General features: G+C 47.9%; 2 protein-coding genes across 3 annotated transcripts; one reads left to right on the plus strand and one right to left on the minus strand.

Annotated features, from left to right (window-relative positions):
• Window positions 1-2,017: 2,017 nt before the first annotated feature.
• Window positions 2,018-6,140, plus strand: PHPT1 (phosphohistidine phosphatase 1). The gene is made up of 3 exons (XM_033137664.1): window positions 2,018-2,174; window positions 4,243-4,367; window positions 5,977-6,140. Exons 1-3 carry the CDS (start codon window positions 2,030-2,032, stop codon window positions 6,067-6,069), a joined length of 363 nt encoding a protein of 120 aa, XP_032993555.1. The 5' UTR covers window positions 2,018-2,029; the 3' UTR covers window positions 6,070-6,140.
• A 2,048-nt stretch (window positions 6,141-8,188) lies between these two features.
• On the minus strand, window positions 8,189-17,764 carry RABL6 (RAB, member RAS oncogene family like 6). Of its 2 annotated transcripts, none has more exons than XM_033138113.1 (15): window positions 17,538-17,764; window positions 14,358-14,492; window positions 14,227-14,274; window positions 13,614-13,666; window positions 13,420-13,511; window positions 13,201-13,341; window positions 12,798-12,903; window positions 12,578-12,681; window positions 12,276-12,487; window positions 12,012-12,111; window positions 11,759-11,926; window positions 10,509-10,746; window positions 10,258-10,417; window positions 8,594-8,655; window positions 8,189-8,492 (listed from the first exon to the last, which is right to left on the minus strand). In XM_033138113.1, exons 1-15 carry the CDS (start codon window positions 17,665-17,667, stop codon window positions 8,313-8,315), a joined length of 1,929 nt encoding a protein of 642 aa, XP_032994004.1. In that variant the 5' UTR covers window positions 17,668-17,764; the 3' UTR covers window positions 8,189-8,312. The 2 variants fall into 2 exon arrangements, with proteins under 2 accessions (XP_032994004.1, XP_032994003.1); XM_033138112.1 differs by having other exon boundaries at window positions 13,614-13,675.
• Between the last annotated feature and the right edge of the window lie 428 nt (window positions 17,765-18,192).

The following is an 18,192-nucleotide window of genomic DNA, read 5'->3' on the forward strand; positions in this document are numbered from 1 at the left end:
GAAAAAAGACAGAGCAGGAGGCAGGGCAGTTGCGGAAGGGAGGGGAGCTGTTATACAAATTAGGTTCAACAACAGAAGGGAGTCCACGAACCCGGGGAAGAGCCTTAGCAGGGCTCCCCTGCTCTCAATAGAGGCGATACAGAATCTCCCAAAGCAAGGCGGTAGCCCTTTATTAGAACTGCTGCAGCAGGGTGTTTTTGCAAGCAAAAGACCTCGAAGAAAGGCGCGCAAGCAAGCTCCTATGTAGATTTTTGAAATTGCCCCCTCCAGCTCAAGACCACCCCTCCATACATTAGAATTACATCACCAATTGGGAGGGTCTGGTAGCAATCATCTGAGCATCTTGGACCCTGCCCCATGTCTCCTCTTGCCCTCCACCAAAACCCATCAAGTAAAACAAAAGATATTTCCCACATTTCCCTATCTCCCAGCCAAGTGAATCACACCTTTTTGTCTGACACTCAGATATCAGGGTGCCAGAGATTATCACCCCCCTTGTTCCTGAGACAAAGAAATACTTGGTCAGTTGGGAGTGAGGCCTGTCTTCCTGAGCTGGTTTTCAGACATGTGGCCTTATTTGTTTGGGTACATTAATAACAATTATTATATATAAATAAAATACCTTAAAATTATTACAACAGAGCAAAATAAGCCAAAGACTGTCTGAGAGGTAAGACCGGCTCTGAGGGGATTTTGTTGCTGGAGTGCATAATTTTGGGACTGGGATAATGCTCGTTTTAATGGCGTAGAGCATGGGGCCAGTTAATTGTGAGGAGGGGGGTTGCACTTTTACAGTAAAAAAAAAAACCCGGAGCAAGGCCCACAGAAGGCCTCCAAAAAGTGGCCAGTGCCCTCACTTAAAATGGCCGCCGCAACTTCGGATGATGAACACACACAGTCCCAAGTGATCAATACCACCGGCCCGGCCCCTTGCTGACCCCTACTCTACAGGGACAGGGAAGAATGAAAACAGGAGCTTCCAGAATACTTTCGGGCTCAGAATTTAAAAAAGCAAAAAAACCCACAGCAACGCGTGGCCGGGCAGCTAATAATAATAATAATAATAATAATAAATTACCCATGAATATATATTTATCTTTTCCCAAATGTTATGGGAATGTGAAATTATACAGCTTCACAGAAACATAAATGTAAAGAGACCCCTGACCATTAGGTGCAGTAATGTCTGACTCTGGGGTCGTGGCGCTCAGCTTCCGTGTCATGTGACCAGCATGGCTAAGCCGCGTCTGGCGAACCAGAGCAGCGCGCGGAAACGCCCTTGACCTTCCCACCGGAGCGGTACTTATTTAACTACTTGCACTTTGACTTGCTTTCAAACTGCTAGGTTGGCAGGAGCAGGAACCAATCAACGGGAGATCACCCTGTCACGGGGATTTGAACCGCCGACCTTCTGATCAGCAAGCCCTAGGCTCTGTGATTTAACCCAAAGCACCACCCGCATCCCAGAAACATAGGGTCTGTTTAAAAGGGCAGAGATTTCCATACTGGGAACTGTAGTTTGCATGCGGCGCCGGCATTCCCTTGTCAGCTGTCCAATCCCAAGAGTGGTTTCACCTTTTCAAAGGGGATGGAGTGGGAATTATAGCTCTGCATGGAAAGAAGCTGCACCCTTGGGAGTCTCAGTTGGCTGGAAACTACAGTTCCCAAGGTGCACCTCGAGCTTTGAATTGCGATTCAAAGGGCTCTTCCAATGGAATGGCAAAGGCCCAAAGCATCATGGGAATTATAGTTCGCTCAGGACGCCTTTCAAGCGACTTGACTCCACGCGATTGGGTAAGGAGGCCGGCAACTTCGCGCCGATTGGCTTACAGGCCCCCGGGGCGTTGCTGCTCGGGAGCCGACCCGCGATTGGGCACGCCAGCTAGAAGCGGCACACCCATTGGCTGAGCATTTTTCGCCGGCCTGTCAAAGGATTTAACCCCACCTCCGACCCACCATTGGTCCCCTGCCTGGTTTCGCGTGCGCGGATTGGCTGGATTGGTCCAGCTCTTCAACTGCGGGCGCAGCAATGGCGGACACAGACCTGAAGCGCGTTCCCGACGTGGACATAGACGAAGACGGCGTCTTCAAGTACGTCCTCATCCGGGTCACGCCGCGAGGCTCCGCACCGGGCAAGGACGTCGTGCGCGGCTACTCTTGGGCCGAGTATCACGGTGAGGGGACGGAGGAGGCGGACGCAGAACGCCGGTAGCGGCATCCGATTGGGCGCGGCGTAGGCACGTGGACGATGGAGGCGGGGAGAGAACGACGGTTGCGGGTTTCGATTGGGTCAGGTGGAGGCACGTGGACGGTGGAGGCGGGGATGGAACGCTAGTAGCGGGCTCCGATTAGGCGAGGGCCGAACAAGGGGCAGAGTGGCATGTAAGTCTCGCGCTCTCATTGGTTGAGGCGGATGGACGAGGCGGGTCAAAATTCACCCGTATATTTTACTGCTTTATTGTGAACGGAACATATCGCTTGTTTTGTGTGTGTGTATATATTACTGTCATGAGATTATTTAGTAATATATGTTATTCGATATTTATAATGTGTATGTGTGTGCATATATATAAAACAAAACAAAATATACTATAAATAAATAATAGATTGCTAAATAATATTACTACATGCATATTAAGAGTATGTGTGTGTGTGTATATATATATATATATATATATATATATGTGTGTGTGTGTGTGTGTGTGTGTATACACACACACACTATTTTATTATTTATTCTTATATATATATATAACAGACTAATACAATATAGTGTATACTTAATATGATTTCTTTTTACCTATAAATATATATGTGTGTTATATGTATATATGTGTGTTACACATAAGCATGTATATATAAAGGTAAAGGGACCCCTGACCATTAGGTCCAGTCGCGGACGACTCTGGGGTTGTGGCGCTCATCTCGCTTTACTGGCCGAGGGAGCCGGCGTCCAGCTTCCAGGTCATGTGGCTGGCATGACTAAGCCGCTTCTGGCGAACCAGAGCAGCGCACGGAAATGCCGTTGACCTTTCCGCCGGAGCAGTACCTGTTTATCTACTTTGATGTGCTTTCAAACTGCTAGGTTGGCAGGAATATGCATATATAGTTATAGAGGTGTGTGTGTGTGTGTGTGTGTGTATATATATATATATATATATACACAGTATTAGTTTGTTTTACATATATCAGAATAAATAATAAAATATAGTGTATGTATACTTAATATGCATATAGTAATAATATTATTTAGCAATCTTATTCATTTATTTATAGTATCATACTTTATTTCTAATATACATAAGTATTTCTTATATATATATATATATATATACACATACACGCACACACAAACATATAAATACATACATACATACATACATATGCATACTGTACATTTATACCCACAGATACACTGTCTGGTTTATGCTATTCTATTTATATTATTTACCAGTATATATTTTATTCTATTTTATTTCAGTTTATTCTCATTAATTCTTTATTTTTATTTTATTTTACAAACATAGCTATAAAGAGCACACACACAAACACACACGGACGAACCTTTTATTCTATTAAGATTCAATTGTCTGTTTGATGCTATACTAAACACACCTGTTAATTCCACTCTTTAATTTACATTTTTCACACACACAAAGGCCTATATTTATATGCATTCTTTTGTACACACAACCCTATAAGAAATTTCCACACAGCGCTCTGTATTTAAATACACAAACACCCCTATACAGTGGTGCCCCGCTAGAGGAATGCCTCGCTAGACGAAAAACTCGCTCAAGACGAAATTGTCTATGGGGCTGCCTCGCAAGACGGGAATTTTTTTTTTCGTCTAGCGAAAACTGCGGTTTGCATTGCCGCTTCGCTAGACGAAAAAACCGCTAGACGAAAATATTCGCAGAACAAATTATTTTCGTCTAGCGGGGCACCACTGTATATGCAAACACTCTCACACACATGATGTATTCCAAGCTATTTACGTTCACATATCTCTATGCACACCCACAAAAACACACGCAAGCGCACACTTGTCGGGGCACAAGTGTACGCATAAATATACACGCAAGCAAACACTTACAGGGAGACGTACCTGGTATATTTATATGCATAATTATGCACACAATCACACACTTAAAGGGACACACCACCCTAGATTGACACAAACATGCATTTTTTCACATATTTTAACCCGCAGCTGGCTCTCCCCCTATCCTTCCTTTGCAGCCGACATCTATGACCGTGTGTCCGAGGATCTCTCCCGGCTGGGCTTCAAGTGCGAGTGCCGGGGCGGCGGGCGGATTTCCCGCCAGAGCAGCTCCCGCCGGATCCATGTCTACGGCTACTCCGTGGTGAGCAATTGAGGGACTCCTCTAGATCAGGGGTCAGCAAACCTTTACAGCAGGGGGCCTCTCTACTGTCCCTCAGACCTTGTGGGGGGCCGGATTATATTTTGGAAAAAAAAATGAACGAATTCCTATGCCCCACAAATAACCCAGAGATGCATTTTAAATAAAATGACACATTCTACTCATGTAAAAACACCAGCCAGGGCCCACAAATAACCCAGATATGCATTTTAAATAAAATGAAACATTCTACTCATGTAAAAACAGGCCGATTCCTGGACCATCCATGGGCCAGATTTAGAAGGTGATTGGGCCGCATCGGGCCCCTGGGCCTTAGTTTGGGGACTCCTGCTCTAGATCCTAGAGCAGCCGTCCAGGTGTTTTGAACTACAGTTCCCATCATCCCTGACCACTAGTGCTGAGCTAAGGATCATGGGAGTTGTAGTCCCCAAACAGGTTGGGGGTGCCTATCCTAGAAATCTTGGAAGGGGCTGATCCAAGCTGTGCCAAAATTGCTCCAAGGAAGGAGAGTCTGCCACCGTCCAATCTGCAACCGGACCTTTCTCCCCCCCCACCCCCCTCTCCCCCCCCCCACCCCTGAAGCCGTGGGTTTGAGTTCTGCCAATGCCGGGCCTTGTGGCATCCCACTTTTGCCCAGGACTCCGAGATTGTTCGTATTCTGTTGGAAGCCGCCCAGAGTGGTAAGTCCAGCCAGATGAGCGGGGTATAAAGAAAGAAATGATGATGGTGAACTGGGCCTGAGTCTGGGCTGGGGACACCCAGCCAGATTTTCTAATATAATTGTAACAGCAATAATAATAAGCCCTGTTTACCAACTATTGGTTACGAACCACAAAACTGGAAGTAGTGTCCCAGTTTGCGAAGTTCACCTGGGTCTAAGAACGGAAGGCCAACGGTGGGAGGGCACCGGCGGAGGAGGCCTCATTAGGGAAAGGACGCCTCGGATTAAGAACGGATGAAGTTCGTAAACCAAGGGACCACTGTAATAATATATATTGTTCTGTTATACATTGTTGTTTTGTTGTTGTAATTAAAGAATAATTAAAGAATATTTATTGAATTTATATACCGCTCTATACCTATTATTATTATTAGTGGTAGTAGTAGTAGGGTCACAGAATACTATTATATACTATTATATGTATGAAATTATAGAAACATATATATAATCATAATAGTAATAGGAACAATATGATCATCTTTAATGATAAAAATGGTACTAATAATATATATCATTCTATAATACATATAGAATACATATAATATATATATATAATTATATAATAATTCTATGTCTACAAATATCTGTATTATACAACCCTATATATTATGAGTATTATTGCGTTAGTATTATTGTTAGTGTTACTATTGGGATATTTTTGTATAATTTTATATCACTATTTACATGCATTCGTATTTTATAATTATGTAGTTCATTATTTGGTATAATATAATTCACTCATAATGCTGTGATTATTGCATCTGATCACTTGATGTTGCATTAATGGCAGAATTAAATTATACTATATTATTATTATTATTATTATTATTAGTTTGGTATTACTATGATTTTATTCTTCTTATCTTTTAGGGCTTTGGGCGAGCAGAACATTCAGTGGCCACTGAAAAACTGAGTGCCACTTTTCCAGACTATGAGGTCACCTGGGCAGACGACGGCTACTGACTCCAATATTTCATTTTCCTGCACCATTCGCAACTTGGACCTGGCATGAAATAAACCATTCTTGGGGCAAATGCTTCCTTTCGCATTATTACATACGCCGTTTTGGTCTGGCGATGAGTCGAATCTGGGTCCCAGTCTCTGCTTAGCTGCCGCGCGACAAGCCCCAGGTAGTTTCTCATAATCTGTAAGAAACTTAAGAGTTCCCAGGATTCTCAGGGGTCAACACTGAAAGCCAGCCATATTTGCCCCATTCTAAACAGCCACACCTTGACCGAAACCACGGCAGGAACTGTAGTACCCTCAAGTTACCAGAGTTTCCAGGAGGCGCCTGAGAAAACTACAATTCTCTACTCTGGAAACAGTCTTCCCGCCCGCCCCAATTCTGGGAACTGTAGTTTCCAACAGCCAAAACACCCTCTTCTCCTAGAGCTAGAGAACGGTCCATCCTTATTGCCCAGGGAACTCTGGGAGGTGTAGCTGCTGGAGGCGCCCTGAGCAAACTAAAGTTCCCAGAGCACTGCCTAAAATGGGAGTTTTCTTTCAAGATGGGTTATGGAAACTGTAGTTTGCTATGGCCGCTAGCTATAGCCAGGAGACGACCTCTTCCCCTAAACAGCCAATACCTCTTTCCTATGAGTCTCTGGTGCCTCCTCGTTATCGGCACCCCTGGGCATACTACAGTTCCCAAAGCACCACTGGGCACACTACAGTTCCCAATGTGCTTGCGCTGTCGGAAATGATTAAGACACATGGTGCAGACATTGCCCAAGGTGGGTCCTTTCCTTTCCACAAAGCAAGGCGCCAGTCTTTGCAGTCCACGCACCACGCCCCAACGCTCTACAGTTCCTTTCTGAAAACAGGCGCCAAAGAGGACACGGAGCCATGAGGCCTTGTGCAACCGGGACTTTTATAAGTCGATGGGTGCAGAGGGGCGGGGCCTAAAAGAAAGGGCGGGACAGGAAGAGGATAAAGAAGGAAGGAGCAGAGGAGATGGAGAGGAAGAAGGGGAGAAGAGGAAAAGGGAGAGGAAATGAAGGAAATTGGAACAGGAAAGAGGAAGAATGGAAAGGAAGAGAAAGAGGGGAGGAGGAAGAGGAAAAGGGAGAGGAAATGAGGGAAATTCGGACAGGAAAGAAGAATAATTGAAAGGAAGAGGAATGAGGAAGGGGAGGAGCAAGAGGAAAAGGGAGAGGAAAGAAGAATGGAAAGGAAGAGGAAGGAGCAGACGGATGAAAAGGAAGAGGAATGAGAAGACGAAGAGGAGAGAGGAAGAAGGGGAGGAGGAAGAGGAAAAGAAAATGAGGGAAATTGGGAAAGCTGAAGAAGGGGATAAAGGAAGAAATAGCAGATGAGATGAAGAGGAAAAGGAAGGAAGAGGGAGAGAAGGATGTTGAAAATGGTGAGGGAGAAGCAAGAGGAAAGGGAGAGTGGAGGGGGAGGAAGTGCAAGAAGGGAAAAGGGGAAGAAGAAGAGGTAGGAGGGAGGGAGGAAGCCAGAGGGAGAAGGAAGGAAGGAAGGCAGGAAGGAAGGAAAGATGGAAGGAAAGAACAGGAAGGAGGGAGGGAGGGAGGGAAGGAAGGAAGGATCATAGGAGAGGAAGGGGAAAGGGGGGCAAATAGGGAGCAGAGAGGGGGGAGAGGAAGAGAATGCCAGGCAAAAAGGAGAAAGAGGGAAGGGGAAACCAAGAGAAGAAGAAGGTGGGAAACAGGGAAGAGGAAGAGGGGGGAATGAAGGCGTTCTGGCTCAACTGGAAAAGGGCCCCTGGGAGCCGCCAGCCCCTTTTCCCACAGGCCCCTTTTTTCGCGGGATCAAGCAGGCCATAAAGGGGAGGAGGAGGGGATACCTGAGTCGGCGGCCTGTTTCATGCACCCCGGAAACGGGGCGGCCCCCAAGCAGGCAGGGGGGCAGGGCTTCCTTTTCCCCGGCGCCCCCCAAAAGCAGCACAAGGCAACGGAATGCCCCAGAAGAATCGTCCCCGTGGCGTTTTTTTGGGTCAGGGGTCACAGCAACGCAAAAAGAAAAAAAAAAGCAGGGGGACCACGAATCCAGGAAGGTGCCCAAACATGCGTCTCCGGACACTGGAACAGCAATGGGGGGCCACAGGAGGTCTGCTCCCCCCCCCCCCGCCGGGTGAATCCGTCTGTCCGTCTCGTACAAAAATTGCGTCCGTCAAGGTGGGGGCGGGCCTTCCTGGCGGAAGGAGTTCCCTAGGTTGGGAGGAGCCTCCCGTCGAGGGGGTGGAGCTACAGCTCCTCGTAGTCTCCGCCCCCCCGGGCCTTGCCCCCCGCCCCGCCCCCCAGGAAAGCCTCCAGCTCGTCGATGGCGCTGCCCTTGGCCTTGCCCCGCGCCTTCTTCCGCCTCGAGTCGTCCTCTTCCACCTTGCCTTTTTTCGGCCGGCTCTTCTTCCTCACCGACTTCTCATCCTGGGGGAGGGGGGGCGGGAGAGAGAGAGAGGACGTTTGGGCCGAGAAATGTAGAGCCTCGCACTCGTGCTACAGTTCCTGCACCCGGTTTCAAAGCCTACCTCCTTGCTGCTCCGCTGCTTCTTCTTCTTCTTCTTCTCCTTGGAAGGCGGCTTGTCCTGATCTATAGGAAGAAGAACATTCATTTTATTTCATTTTTTCTCACTTTATTTTATACTCTTTTTCTTTTCTTTTATTTCCTTTTCTTTTCTTCTCTTTGCTCAATTTATATACTGCCCTTCTCGTAAGATGTCAGTGCCGTTCACATAATAATAATAATAATAATAATAATAATAATAATAATAATAATAATACCCCGCCCATCTGACTGGGTTTCCCCAGCCACTCTGGGCGGCTTCCAACAAAATATTAAACTACAATAGTCTGTGAAACATTAAAACATTATTAAACAATGTTTATTTTATTTTATTTTAATTAAAACTGTGGAATTAAATCTATATATAGACATACATAAGATACTAGGGCGGTTCATCATAAACTTTTTTGGGAAATGCCTGCTCCAAAGGTTTTACCTTACTACACTAGGGATTATATAGCTATATGTGAAATTTCATGCTCCACTGAATTGAAATTTCAGCCTTCGTGACATAGGAAAATGGCCAAGTAAAGAGCTATTTTCGTGGAGGAGGATCAAGATATTAACTGAGATGCGTGTAATTTCAGATATAACTATATAACCCCTAGTGTAGTAAGAAAAGACCTTTGGAGCAGGCATTATGAACCGCCCTACAGAACACCCAATGCTTTTCAGTGGAGCAGGGTCAAGGTATTAACAGATGCACGAAATTTCAGCTATAGCTATGTAAGACCTTTGGAGCAGGCATTTTCAAAAAAAAGTTTTTGATGAACCACCCTAATACATACAGACAGACAGACAGACAGACATAAGTAACTAGATATGATATAAATACACAGAGCCTTACAATGTAAAAATGCAAAACGAAAAAACAAAGCATAGCTGAAAACCTAATATATGAAGAGTCCTGTGCATCTCTAAAGCTTGTGCTCCATAGCATAAAACTGAAAGGCAACATTACCAAATTCATAATCAAAACTGATGAAGAGCCCAGTGCAACCTTAAAGCTTGTGGCACCGTAGCATAATACAAAGTAGTCAAATTCATAAGCCCAACGGATGAAGAGCCCTGTGGAACTGTAACGCTTGTGTACCATAGCATAAAAGAAAAAGGACAACATAACTAAAAACCTAATATATGAAGAGCCCAGTGCGACTCTAAAGCTTGTGCACAATACCATAAAATTAAAAGACAAAATAGTCAAATTCATAATCCCAACTGATGAAGAGCCCTGTGGAACTGTAATGCTTGCGTACCATAGCATAAAATAAAAATACAAAATAATCAAATTGACCATCCCAACTGATGAAGAGCCCAGTGCAAATTTTAACACCCAAGGGCCAAACCCACTGGAAGACCAGCCCAGTGCCTGTTCCCTGCTTATGGAAGCTTTTAATGTTTGATGGATTACTGTATATTAATAAATAGTCAAATTCATAATCCCAAATGATGAAGAGCCCTGTGGAACTGTCACACTCGTGTGCCATAGCAGAAAATAAAAATACAAAATAATCAAACTGGGGAAGAGCCCTGTGTGACTCTAAAGCTTGTGGGGTGGGGTATAAATAAATTTATTTTTTAAAATTATTATTATCATCATCATCATCATCATAACCATGTACCGCTCACCTTCCTCGCTGCTTTCCTTGCGCCGCGGTTCTTCCAGGCCCAGCCCAAAGAGATCCGCCTCGTTCTTCGGCTTGAAGGAGGGGAGGGCGGGCTGGGGGGGCAGGGGGGGGCCTTCACGGTCCGAGGCATCCGAGAGGTCCGAGAGCACGGGGAACTCGTCCTGGGGGGGGAGAGAGAGAGGAGGTGGTGGTGGCCCGGGGGCTCCATGCCGGAGGGCCACCCCAAACCCGCCCTTCCCAACCCCAACTTACACCCCTGGCTGCCTTCTCGCCAGTGGACACGTCACTCTCAAAGTCGGGGTCGTCCATGACGAAGGAGAGCATCTGCGCCGCCACCGGCCCTTCGGGCTCGCTCTCCGACTCCTCGCCCTTGGCCCGGGGGGCGCCGGGGTCCCGTTGGAGAGCGGCAGTGTCCGGGGCGGGGGGGCCGGAAAGGTCCGCCGGGGTCTGTGCCAATTCGGGGGACGGCCTTAAATGAAGGGAGGGAGGGCTGGGGTGGGAGATCGGGGTCGGGATTAGCATTATATATGGTAACGGCAACGATAATTACGATAATAATGATCATAATTGTAGTTATAATTATAACTAGCTCCTATGCAATAAATTCAAGAAATAATTATTATTTGATTGTACCCCACCCATCTGGCTTGGTTTCCCCAGCCACTCTGGGCAGCTTCCAACAAAGATGATAAATACATTAAAATGTCACACGTTAAAAACTTCCCTAAACAGAAGAGATATACTGTATATAGGTGACATACTTAGAAAATGAGTCTATTTTCCTGTTACCGGTACACTGCATGATTATCAAAAGGTAGAGAATTCCAAAAATAATGGTAATGGTATGACTATTATTATACTAGTAATTCTTATACTGATAATTACAGGAATGGGAGTGATATTTATAATTATAACAATAGTAATAGTAATGGCAATGATGTTTCTTATAACAACATTGGGAACAACATTGATGATGGTCCTGATAATTATTGTAATGGTAATTATTATAATGGTATAAGGGCCTTCTGGCGTTCCCTAGCTGCGAGAACCAGGCAGAGGGCCTTCTTGGTGGTGGTGCCTGTGGAACGCCCTCCCACCAGATGTCCAAGAGAAAAACAACTACCAGACTTTTAGAAGACATCTGTTTAGGGAAGCTTTTAATGTTTGACGCACTGCTGTATTTTAATATTTTGTTGGAAGCTGCCCAGAGTGGCTGGGGAAACACAGCCAGATGGGCAGGGTATAAATAATAAATTTCTTGCATTTCTTGCATAGGAGCTAGGTTTCTCAGAGCGGAGAGCGCCCGCCTCGTAATATGCAATGCAATGCAGTAAAAAATAGCTTCAGGAGCTACGTTTCTCAGAGCGGGGAGTGCCCGTATCGTACAATGCAATGCAGTAAAAAATAGCTCCAGGAACTAGGTTTCTCAGATCATGGAGCTTCTGCATCATGCAATGCAATAAATAAATTATTATTATTCTTATTCTTATTCTTATTATTACCATTTCTTCCCCTCCAGGTCCGGCGCGATGTCTTCGTCCCCCAGGATGGCAAAGGCAGTCGGCCGGTTGTCATCGTCCTCGCTTGAGAGCGCCCTGTCTTTGCCGAGGGGCGGCGCTGTACCTTCCAGCGGCAAGCCGAGGGCCGGGCTCCTGGGAGCATCCCGGTGGCTGTGGGAAGGAGCAGGAAGGGTGATGGGGGGATTCATGCGCCACCCTCCATTCGCCTCACCTTTTCTGGGGAGAGACCCCTCACCTGCTGTCTGTCGGCGGCGCGGGGTCCTCCAGGAACCCGCCCTCCAGGCCGTCATCCGGGGCAAAGTCCTCAACCGTCGGTGCCGGCGGGGTGGAGGGGTCTGCGCCGGGGGGGGAGAGGATGCGGGGGTCAAAACCAGGGAGGTACCATTCCCACCCCCCCCTATAAATGCAATACAATGCAGTCAAAAATAGCTTCAGGAGCTAGGTTTCTCAGAGCGGGGAGCACCCGCCTCATACAATGCAATGCAGGAAAGATGCTCACCCGGCACTGGTGGCCCCTCCGGTGTGGCCCCGAAGATCCGTGAGATGAAGCTGCGGCGGGGCGGCGGGGCAGCTGCGACCTCGGGCGGAAGGGGCTCTGCGGGCGTGCCTGGACTGTTTTCGGCAGGTGACTGAGGTCCCGGCGACGGGCTCTGCCCGTTGGGGGCCGGAGAGGCGGCACCCCGGCCGCGGGATTCCATGGCTTCCAAGAAGCTGAGCGGAGAGAGAAATGGGGGGTTGGTCATGGGGGGAGAATGGTGTGGGGTCAGACTAGATGACCCGAGGGGTCCCGTCCGGACGTACATCTCGTAGTTCTGGTCCTCCGTCTCCTGCTGCACCGACAGCTCCTCCAGGGTGGCGTCAATGTCCAACTGGTTGGTCTCCAGCTGCCGAAGGAGTGTCTCTCTCTGGCGGAAAAAAGAGAAAGGGTTCTGGGGGTCATCCAGTCTGACCCCACACTGCACCGGGGTTTCAAGCAGGCCAAAAAAGTGCCAGAGTTGGATTCGAACTTGGCCCTGTTTACCTGCAGCTGTAAGAAGGGGATGTTGAAGAACTTGTGCAGGTACTTGAGGCCGAAGCTGTTCTTCATGGAGGACTCGGCATAGCGGACGTACGAGGCGCCGGGGGGCCTGCTCAGTGTCCCGGGAGAGGTAAGATTAAATAAATTATTAAAAATGAAATGAAATACCATAATAAATAGCTGGAGGAGCTAAGTTTCTCAGAGAGGGGAGCTCCCGCCTATTGCAAAGCAATAAAAAATGGCTTCAGGAGCTAGGTTTCTCAGAGCGGAGAGCTCCTGCCTCCTGCAAAGCAATTAAAAATAGCTTGAGGAGCTAGGTTTCTCGGAGCGGGGAGCTCCTGCCTTCTGCAGTGCAATAAATAGCTTGAGGAGCTGGGTTTCTCAGAGTGGGGAGCGCCCCCCTCACCTGTCGATCTTGCGGATGAGGTCCCTGACATCGTCGGGCAAAATGACCCGGTGCTCCCCCATGTCCCGGTGGTTGCCCAGCACGCAGACGGGGACGTGGTTGGGCACCTTGGGCAGTTCACGGAGGATGTAGTTGAAAGTCCTGCGGGGAGAGGGGAGGGTCATTCCCTCGGGCGGGGGGACGGGTACAGCCAGCACCCCGGGGCGGGGGGCACCTCACCACTGCTTGGTGATGTCAAACATCATGACGACGCCATTGCAGTTCTTGTAGACGTCCAGGAACTCGGCGTCGAGGGCCATCGCCGCCTCAGCCTCGGGTTCGAGAAAAGAAAAGAAAGAGAGGGAGAGGTAGACTGGCTCTGGAGATGGAGGCTCACCATGGGGGAAAGGAGGTTCGCCCACCGCTATGCTCACCTCCTGGGGGTCGTTCTCCAGCTTGAGCCCGTCACCACGCCGCTTGCACTTGCCTGCCACGCCAAAAATAGAAAAATGATTTTATATAAAAATATAAAATATAGCAAAACTGACGGGATCAGTAAGACGAATATCGAAACAAAAAACATCTAGAGAATGGACAATATTTAAGGAATATTTAAAACTTTATTGTACAAATAATTCCTTATTTGCAGAAATTGAGTGATATTTGGAAAGAAAAAGAGCAAAAGAATGTACATACAATACAAAGAAATCTGTAAAAAAGAATGATATATCAACAGTATAATGAGAATGATTGTAAGGACTGTACAGATGTGTACTTTTATTATGCAAATAATTTGGGGGTTTTTCTGTTTTCTTTGGGGGCGTTTTGGGCTTTGTTAATTCTTTTCTTCTTTTTTTCTTTCTTTAAATATTTTCTTTTTTATTTATTTCTTTTCATAACTATTAAATGAAATTGCACAATGTTTGTACAAATATGCAATTTATTGCATATTTATTAATATGCATATCAATAAAGAACAATATTGTGTGTGTGTGTGTGTGTGTGTGTGTAGCGCACCAAAAGGTCAGGACAGGGGAAAGGGCTCACCTTTGTCGACAACGTCCCACACCTCGACTTTCACGATGTCGTCGGTGGCTAGGAAAGGAAATGGGGGTCAGGAAGCAGGATTCAAACATAAGACCCGGCCCACCAGACACCCCCCCCCCCCCGCCACTCACTCTTGTAGTTCCAGTGGATGCTGGTGACCTGGATTTCCTGCGTGGGGACGTAGGCGTCCAGAAACGCCTTGCCCTGCAGGCGGTGCCACAAGGTGGTCTTGCCCGTGTTGCGGTCGCCCCGGATGACGATTTTCACTAAGAATAAAAAGAAATAGAAAAGAAGAAATAAAATAAGAAGAAACAGAAATAGAAAATAAGAAATAAAAAGAAGTATAAAAGAAGAAATAGAAAAAAATAGAGATATAAAATAAGAATATATATATATATATATATATATATATATATATATATATGTGTGTGTGTGTGTGTGTGTGTGTGTTCCCATTGCGTGCGCGGCCGACACCACCTTGCTCCGTAACCACTGGACCAAATCACATCAAATTTAGGACAAAGCGTAACATGACCATGGGGGAAGGATCTAGCATAATAAAAATTCAAAAAAAACCACACCTATCATGCCTAAAATATAGAATAAAGGCCAAAAAAATGGTGCACACATTACGTGTCACCAGCAACAGAACTGAAGACTTTGAACAACAACCAATAGAAAGGCTCATTGCAGGGCAGCGTCACAGACTGTGCGCCGACCAAAAAACCTCCTTCACCTCAGTCAACCATTTTCAGACAGCAGGGACAACTCCCTATTAATCTCCCTAGCCCCAGCCTTTGCCAAGGGCCCTACCGCAAGAAAAAAAAAAAAAAACAGTTAAGGGGAAAGCCTAAACTCCCCTTCCCCAGACAGAAATGTTCTTAGTAGTTTCAGATGCAGGCAGGAAAAGGTTTTTAGGCCCGGGCCATACCATTCCTTATGGCGGGGGGGGGGGAATGTAGGATGAGAAAGCTCAGCAACTATGCTTTGCTCCCTATCGTGTCTCCACACAGGGCCGTCTTAAGCCTATCCGGCGCCCTGGTTCAAAGATCCCTCTGGTGCCCCCCCCCGCGCCCCTGCCGCCTCTCCGCCCGCCTCCCTCCCGCGCTGGCCGCCCCTCAGGAGGGGGGTGGGCGAGCGGGGGATGAGGGGCGTGGCGTTGGAGCGGGCGGGCAAGCCGGTCGCCCTCGCCTCCTGGAGCCCCAGCTGGAGTGCTGGAAGGGCGCACAAAGCCCCGCGCCGCTCCAGCGCTCTAGCTGGGGCTCCGGGAGCCGAGGGCGGCCAGCTTGTAGCCCGCCTGCCCGCGAGCGCCCGCCCGCCCGGGGGCGGGGGTGGGTTGGGGAGGAGGAGCCCGGTATGCCGGCGGGCTTGCGGGGGCGCCCCTGGGGGGCCTGGCGCCCTGGTGCGCCACGCCACAAGCCCCTATGGCTGAGACGGCCCTGTCTCCACACACAATCCTTTCTGCACTGTTGTATCGCTTTACAAACGAAACTCCAGTTATCAGAAGAGGAAAAAGCAACGCACAAAAATGTATAAGGACCCTAGCAGTTCCCCATCACCCCTCCTTGCATCGTTATGGTCCCTTCTGACCCCAGGCTCAATGCCAGAGCGGACTGTACCATGTATCAGGTTTCCAGGGGGGGGGAGATAGTAAAAGTTCAACGGGATAAGCTGTGGGGGAGGAAGGCAAAAACGGGGGGGAAAGAAACAGGAGGCAGGCGGAAGTTCAACGGGAGAAGCTGTGGGGAGGAAGGCGAAAGTGGGGGGGAGGGAGACAGAGAGGTGCCAGGCAAGAGTTCAATGGGATAAGCTGTGGGGAGGAAGGCGAAAACGGGGAAAGACAAACAGGAGGCAGGCGGAAGTTCAACAGGAGAAGCTGTGGGGAGGAAGGCGAAAACGGGAAAGACAAACAGGTGGCAGGCGGAAGTTCAACGGGAGAAGCTGTGGGGAGGAAGGCGAAAGCAGGGGGGAGGGAGACAGAAGGCAAAAACAGGAAATACGGAGAGGAGGCAGGTGGGAGTTCAACGGGAGAAGCTGTGGGGAGGAAGGTGAAAGTGGGGGGGAGGGAGATAGAGAAGTGCCAGGCAAGAGTTCAACGGGAGAAGCTGTGCAGAGGAAGGCGAAAACGGAGGAAAGACAAGCGGGAGGCAGGCGGAAGTTCAATGGGAGCCACAGCAATGCTCGGCCGGGTCAGCTAGTAGAATTATAAAATAAGAAATAGGAAAAAAAATAGAAATAGAAAATAGTATATAAATAGAAGTATAAAAGATGAAATAGAAATATAAAAGAAGGGCAGTGCCAAAGAATGCTCCAACTACCGCACAATTGCACTCATTTCATACGCTAGCAAGGTTATGCTTAAAATTCTACAGTACTGTATGTGGACTGAGAACTCCCAGAAGTGCAAGCTGGATTTCGAAGGGGCAGAGGAACCAGAGACCAAATTGCAAACATGTGCTGGATTATGGAGAAAGCTAGAGAGTTCCAGAAAAACATCTACTTCTGCTTCATTGACTATGCAAAAGCCTTTGATTGCCTTGACCACAGCAAACTATGGCAAGTTCTTAAAGAAACGGGAGTGCCGGATCAAAATTGGGAAAGGAGTACGACAAGGCTGTATATTGTCTCCCTGCTAGCTGTACAAAGCCACGCATTGCTGTGGCTCATTTGGTACTGGAAGGAGACCCCGTTTTCGCCTGCCTCCCCACAGCTTCTCCCGTTGAACTCCCGCCTGCCTCCTCTCCCAACGGAGAGGCTCCTTTCCCACTTTCCCCTCCAACGTCCCCCCTCAGACTATCCCTCTCCCAATCCAGCTTGGGATTCATCCAGTCCAGCCTTTCGCATGATGAATTCTGCACAGAAGTTAAATAAGCAGGGAGACAATATACAACCTTGCCGTACTCCTTTCCCAATTTTGAACCAATCAGTTGTTCTAACTGTAGCTTCTTGTCCCACATAGAGATTTCTCAGGAGACAGATGAGGTGATCCGGCACTCCCATTTCTTTAAGAACTTGCCATAGTTTGCTGTGGTCGAGGCAGTGAAAAGTTTTTGCGTATTCAATGAAGTAGCACCTTAGAGACCAACTATGTTTGTTATTGGTATGAGCTTTTGTGTGCTTAGTTGGTCTCTAAGGTGCTACAAGTTTTTTTAATTAATATTTATATTATGACTTATGGAGAAAGAATCGTGGTGGCAGCAATAATTCGTCCGTGTGGTTGACGTCATTAATTATTAATTAACATCATGACTATTCCTCGTAAGCATTCCTCTCATGAATATTAATAGCCATTCCTCGCTGGCCCGACTCACTATTATACTGGACCCCCTTGGCGAAGCGCCTTTGCAGCGCCTGGTTCATGGACTGCAGGCCCGCCGGGATGGGCTTCTCCCGAGCGGGGCCTTGCTCCGAGCCCACCAGCTTCTTGAGCGCCGAGAACATCCCGGCCGGGAGGAGCCGGCGCCCAGGCCGGCCCAGCGGAGGAGCGGACGAGTGGCGAGGCGGCCCTTCACAACGACGACGCCATCTTTCCCATCCTTCCTCCTCTTCTTCGCTAAGCAACCGGGCAACGGAAGCGAGCGCGTAGCTACTTCCGGCGGCGAACGGCAGCCGTCGAGGGACAAAGTTTCCGCGCGGCAGAGTGATTTCAGCCAATGAGGCGCTTGGGACAGGAAACGCGGAGGGACAATTCGCGAAAGGGACGCGGGAGCTGGCGACGGTGGCCGGCGAGGGACTGGATTAGCAAGCGAGACTACCGCGCCGGAAGTGGAGGCCTCGTTACTAGGCAACGCGAGAGGAAGCGCGGCTTGCGTTGGAGTGATACAACGACGCTGTTCCATTCTAATAGAAATGATTAAGTTATATAGACATTTTCCTCATATAGTAAGATAAATGATATATGCATAGCAATCAATTTGTGTGTGTGTGTGTGTGTGTGTGTGTGTGAATTAAATCAAGCCTTGCCAA

This window comes from Lacerta agilis, chromosome Z (genome assembly GCF_009819535.1).
Source record: "Lacerta agilis isolate rLacAgi1 chromosome Z, rLacAgi1.pri, whole genome shotgun sequence".
NCBI lineage: Eukaryota > Metazoa > Chordata > Lepidosauria > Squamata > Lacertidae > Lacerta > Lacerta agilis.